Source organism: Orycteropus afer, unplaced genomic scaffold (assembly GCF_000298275.1).
Source record: "Orycteropus afer afer isolate SDZICR_OR568_19922 unplaced genomic scaffold, OryAfe1.0 scaffold00032, whole genome shotgun sequence".
Lineage (NCBI taxonomy): Eukaryota > Metazoa > Chordata > Mammalia > Tubulidentata > Orycteropodidae > Orycteropus > Orycteropus afer.
In genome coordinates, this window is record NW_006921619.1 from 6613050 (window position 1) to 6619049 (window position 6000).

At 45.5% G+C, this 6000-nt stretch overlaps 1 protein-coding gene across 1 annotated transcript; it reads left to right on the forward strand.

Annotated features, from left to right (window-relative positions):
* The first annotated feature begins 1287 nt into the window (after positions 1-1287).
* POLR2H (RNA polymerase II, I and III subunit H) lies at positions 1288-5521 on the forward strand. The gene is made up of 5 exons (XM_007935950.2): positions 1288-1360; positions 3058-3141; positions 3222-3315; positions 3969-4052; positions 5404-5521. Exons 1-5 carry the CDS (start codon positions 1288-1290, stop codon positions 5519-5521), a joined length of 453 nt encoding a protein of 150 aa, XP_007934141.1.
* Positions 5522-6000: the final 479 nt, after the last annotated feature.

Here is a 6000-nt window from a genome sequence, read left to right on the forward strand (position 1 = left end):
TTTTTCCCTTCCAAAGCGCTCCTCCAGGACTGTGCACCTAGAGGAACCTGGCCTGGGAGTGGTGCGGGGGTGGAGGTGGGGAGGGGACAGGGAGAGGTGAGGCCAGAGGGAAGGGAGGTCTAGTGCTGGAGAGGCCACTCCTGGGAGGCGGGCGCGTAGGGGCAGAGGTCGCTTCCCCTTGGCAGGGCCCAAGGAGAAACTAACTGGAGGAGCTGTTGATGTCTCGCCGCTTTGGGGGAACGGCTTGCTGGGGCTCTGCGTTCCCTATCAGAGTTCGGAGAAGGATAGGGCAGAGGCTGGGTTGATCACAGGATAGATGGGCAGTGTCAGGGGTAGGGTAGTCTGAGAGGATATGGCAGTGCCTAGGAAACGTGTGTGTGAGGACAGCACCAGGATGAAGGGGCACGTGGAGGCAGAAGTGGTGTTCAAGGGGAGGGGCAGTGCTTAGAAAGGAGGGGTCAGTGTCAGGGAAGAGCTGGTTGGCCACTACCAACATGAAGGGACATAGAGATCAGTGTACAGAGGGAGAAAGCAGTGGTGGGGAATGGGCGGCACATAACACAACAGGCGGAAGGAGCTGTGGTCAGGGGGAGGGCAGCGGTGGTGAGGGGTGCTGCACCGGAGGAGAGAACACTGCGGGCTTTCCGCTTCCCCACAGTGACATCATGGCAAATTCCCAAACTGGACGGATCCGGCTCAGGTGACGTCCAGCAGGGCCAAGCTAGCCCGAACCGGCCTGGGGGCCTCAGTGCCAGCTGGAGCGGCTGGGCACAGAGCCCTGTCCCGCTAGTACGCTGGGGGCGGGGTCCTGCTCCGCCCGTCCTAGTACGGACTGTGCCCTCGGCTGGCACGCGGACCAACAGGGTAGGGCTAGGGCTGGGCTTCTTTGGGCCAAGGATCAAGGTCCTGGCCTGGGATAGGCCCCCACACATTACAGTCTTAAGGACACGGACTCTGGAGAGGGCGTAGTAGAGCTTAAGCTCAGCGCGTGTATTTGTGCCATCTCTACCCGAGGCGCGATCTATCTTGTTCCCACCCAGGGGCGGAGTCACCTGGACCCAAGACCCGCCCTCAATACAGAAGCCTTGCGGATACAACCACTCGGGGCGGAAGTTAATAAACCCCGAGAGGAAGGCGGCGGAAGTGGAGACGCTACAGAACGGCTTTGCGCCTGCGCTATCCTTTTGCTACTGTTCAGGCGCTCTTTCCCGGTTTTCTCCTCACTGCGCGTACCTCAAGTCTTGGTCGCGCGCTCAGCACCTCTTCAACTTTTGTGGCCTCCTCACGATGGCGGGCATCCTGTTTGAGGATATTTTCGATGTGAAAGATATTGACCCAGAAGGCAAGAAGTTTGACCGAGGTAAGTAAGGTATGTAGGGGCGGACGGGGGGAGGGGCTAACCAATTCTTCTGGGACACGCCTCCGGGCCAGATGCGGCCCCACTCGCGTGGTCTGCCCCTACCAGCATGCCCCTACCAACTACCTCTTTTCAAACCCACTGCACTTCAGTCGATTCTAACTCATAGCGATTCTATCTTTAGGACAAAGTAGAACTGTCCCATAGGGTTTCCAAGGCTGTAAATGTTCAGGGAAGCACACTGTCTCATTTTTCTCCCGCGGAGCGGCTGATGGGTTCAAACTGCCGGCTATTTGGTTAGCATCTTTAGCCATTGCGTTACCGTATCTCCTTGATGAATCTCCGTCAGGGCACATTTTATAGACGAGCAGACACACTTCCAGTTTCCCTTGGCTTCACACATGCTGTGCCCATTGCTTGGGTGTCCTAGCAAACTGGAAGGCATCTTTCGTAATAGTAATAGCTACCTAATGTTGTTAGGGGCTCTGGTGGCGCAGTGGGTAAGGCATTTGGCTGCTAACCAAAGGGTGGTCGGTTCGAACTCACCAGTTCCGCAGGAGAAAGAGGAGTAAGTAGTCTACTTCCGTAAACATTTACAGCCTTGGAAACCGTGCGGGACAGTTCTACTCTGCCCTATAGGGTCGCTGTGAGTCTGAACTGTCTCAGTGGCAGTGGGTTTGGTTTTTGGTTTGGTTTACTCTGTGTTAGACACTGTACTGTGCACCTTACACACACCTTGTCCTATTTCTTGCAATATTCTCTATGAAGTAGAACATGCCTTCCCTTTTTTGCTTTGAGAGCTTAAGTGACCACTCAAGGTTACACAGCAAGTAATGAGTTCAGAGCCTTTGTTTCTGTATTGCCTTTAAAATCTTTTAAGTTTTTTTGAAGTAGTCTCTGAGTTACACTTAACTGCTCTTTATTCTGTCATTGATCAATAATTATTTTTCCCTGATGTCTTGTCCTTTGCCTGGAGACCGAGATGTTCTTTGAGACAGACAGCAGTTGTTATATATACTGATTATCATCTCTGCACAATGCCTAGCACAGAAAGACTCGGCTTTTGGATGAATGAATAACTTGCCCAAAGTCAGGTTGTTTCTTATTTATCCAGGCAGGGCTTGGTGGTGTTATTTGCTGTCCAGTCGGACCCAGCTCATAGCAACCCCTCCTTGGGTTTCCTAGGCGGTATCACTATGGAAGTAGATTGCCTAACCTTCCTTCTGAGGAATGGCTGGTGGGTTTGAACCATCAGCCTTCTGGTTAGCAGTCAAGTGCCTTAGGCACTATTATTCCCTGCCAGAGTACCTTTCTTTTTTTAAAAAATTTTAACCATTGATACTTACATGCCATTATTTAAATATTCTAATGAATATTTAGATATTATTAATGTTTAATAATATTTTTAGTGAAAGTTTACATAGTAAATTAGGTTCCCGTGTGACAGTTACTGTACAAATTGTTCAGCAACATGAATTACATTTTTCCAATGATTATTTTCTGGGAATTCTATTTCCTTGTTATAGTTTTCCTTTCTTGCATATGTGGTTGTAATTGAGTCTGCACTTCTGTGATAGTAGATGAGAGGCCAGTGGATGCAGGCTGCTTAGATTGAGTGTTCTGTTGCATCTAATTCCCAAACTGAGGTCTGTCCTGGACCTGGCAATTACTTTTGCTGTTCTTTCTCTATTTCCCTCCAGTGTCTCGATTGCATTGTGAGAGTGAATCCTTCAAGATGGACCTTATCTTAGATGTAAATATTCAGATTTACCCTGTAGACTTGGGTAAGTGCCAATTACAGATAATCAAGGGGTATTTTGCCATTTCAGCTGTCTTCACTTTCAGCTATTGCCATTATTTTCAGGTGATAAGTTCCGGTTGGTCATAGCCAGTACCTTGTATGAAGATGGTACACTGGATGATGGTGAATACAACCCCACAGATGACCGGCCTTCCAGGTGAGAATGGTACAAGGAATGCTTGAAATATACTCTGAAGACTAAGTAGATAAGTGGTATTCAAAGACTCTTACTTAATTCTTGGAGTAAACAATTATTGGCAGAATCTGAGTAACCTTAAGAAATGTGCTGCACTTAACGAATTGAGATAATTGAGACAAGATGAAATTGGTCCATCTTGAAGGATTCACTCTCACAATGCAGTCAAGACACTGGAGGGAAATAGAGAAGGAGCAGCAAAGGTAATTGCCAGGTCCAGGACAGACCTCAGTTTGGGAATTACATGCAATAGAACACTCAACAGTATTTATTAAGAGGCATTTGAGTTGTAGCTCTTTGAAGGCTGAGGGACTGACCACTGAGTGACCTAGGCTATGTGGGCCTTGTGTCTTGGAAGGGAGCTTGGTGTGTGGAAAGGCTTTGGTGCTCCACTGAGTTCCAAATTTCAGCTCCACCTTTATTTGCTGAATAGTTTTAATCTCAGCCTCATTTTCTCATCAGTGAAACAGAGATGGTTGCTATAAGGACTAAATGGCATCATATTTGTAAAGGGCCTGTTTTTAAAATATTGGCACTTAGTTACCAGTTGTCATTTTTAAAGGGCCTCTTATTTTTGACTATTATTAATAATAACTGCCACTATTATTTCACAGGGCTGATCAATTTGAGTATGTAATGTACGGGAAAGTGTATAGGATCGAGGGAGATGAAACTTCTACTGAAGCAGCAACACGCCTGTAAGTTCCATGGTCTTGTGCAAATTCTCCCCCACCCCCAGTGTTCTGAGACTGGGGTCATTCTCATGTTTCCTGTGTTGAGTCTCTTTCCCCAAGCACTTCAGACTTAGGTGGGACCTAGAAAAAACTGTTCTGGGAATAATTTCCAGTCTGCCATTTTCTAGTCTGAGATACAGGCTGCTCACTGCTCTCTGGAGCAAAGGAGGCCTCTCAGGATCTGGAGTTTCAGTGGTCTGAATGAGAAACTGCTAATCTGTCTGTGTAAAGTATACAAAGGAGGGTTACTTCCCCAGGAACTAGATGCAGCATCAAGTGATTAAACTGCTAGGCACTGTGTGTGTGTGTGTGTGTGTGTGTGTGTTTTGCTACTCTGCAACCCAATCCCTAGTTCTTTGGTTTCTCTGCCCAACTATTTTTTCTTTTCTTTAAAATCTTATTAAAACAATATGTGCCCATTGTAAGAAATTCGAAAAGCATAGAAAAGTAATGTGAAAAAGGGAAAAAATCACCTATAATTCCATACCCAGAGGGAACCTTTTACATAAACATTTTTGAATATCTTAGTTTTTTTTCCCTCCCTATGTGTATGTGTGTATGTATATATTTTTTTTTCTTAGAGTTTATTATAATGTTCTCTTCTCCTTTTACTCAATGTTATGTGAAACACATTTCCTCATGTCAGTTTAAAACTGATTCTAAATTCTGGTAAATGGATATATCTTTTTTTTTTTTTTTTAATTTATTTTTTGTTTTTGAGAATAGAAACAACATTCACCAATCCAATAATTTCTACATGTACAATTCAGTGACATTGGTTACATTCAAGTTGTGTAACCATTCTCATCTTCTTTTTCCTCCTCCATTAACATAAACCCCAACTCAAACCCACTGCCTTTGAGTTGATTCTGACTTACAGTGAGCCTACAGGACAGAGTATAACTGTGTCATAGGGTTTCCAGGGCTGTAAATCTTTACAGAAGCAGACTCCCACAGAGTGGCTGGTGGGCTTGAACGGCCAATCTTTTGGTTAGCTGAGTGCTGTAACCACTGTGCCACCAGGTCTCCCCTAAGTTTTCTTTCTAGTTGCTATTGTCTGTTTGATCCTAAATGGATATATCTTTCTTTGACCATTTTCCTAATTTTGAGCATGTACATGTTTTCCACCCTCACTAATATAAAGAACACCATCTTGCACGTGTCTGTGCATTGATTGATCTTTGTTTGAATTTTGATTTCTAATGACAAAACTCTAGAAGGGTGCATCTTCTCTTTCTTAGGCTGGGATGGAGAGCTACTGAGTAGTAGCTGCTCTAGAGCTCAGACTCATGGGACTGGGGGCCTTCTGTTTCAGCTCTGCCTACGTATCCTATGGGGGCCTGCTCATGAGGCTGCAGGGTGATGCCAACAACCTGCATGGATTTGAGGTGGATTCTAGAGTTTACCTGCTGATGAAGAAACTGGCCTTCTGAACCACCTGGGAAGCCAAGCTTGCGGTTTAGTTAATTCAGGTCATGGACATTCCTGTCCCAAACTCCCATCTGAGTTGTCCCATTGAGGGCATCACCATCAGACAACTCCGTTCAAGCCTGAGTAGCAATTGGCTGTTGTTCACTTGTTAAGGAGGGACTGGCTGGCTGTCTACCACAGGTTGCACCTTTCAGTGGTCTGAACTCAATGGGAACTGACTTGCCTTTGGAAGATCTAGTGGGAGAACTTAAAAAGAATTAGATGTTGTTTTGTGTGTATAATTTTTAAATTAAACTTTACTTTTTCAGACTCCTTTTGTTTTTTCAAAAAAATCTATTTTAAATCATTTTTTTCCATTAGTGTATGGTATATTATGTTTCTGGTCCACAGCCTGATGATCCTGTGTCAATGTAGGCTCTACCTCACCTACATTGGTATCTGAGTTTAGGGTTATCTCGTTCTTCTGGTTGAGTAGTTCCAA

What these genes read in the sequence shown, in the direction of transcription:
- POLR2H (XM_007935950.2), top strand. Translation starts at nt 1,288, where the DNA reads ATGGCGGGCATCCTGTTTGAGGATATTTTCGATGTGAAAGATATTGAC. An exon ending in GATTTACCCTGTAGACTTGG is followed by an intron (nt 3,142 to 3,221) that starts GTAAGTGCCAAT and finishes CATTATTTTCAG; the next exon opens with GTGATAAGTTCCGGTTGGTC. An exon ending in ACTGAAGCAGCAACACGCCT is followed by an intron (nt 4,053 to 5,403) that starts GTAAGTTCCATG and finishes CTTCTGTTTCAG; the next exon opens with CTCTGCCTACGTATCCTATG.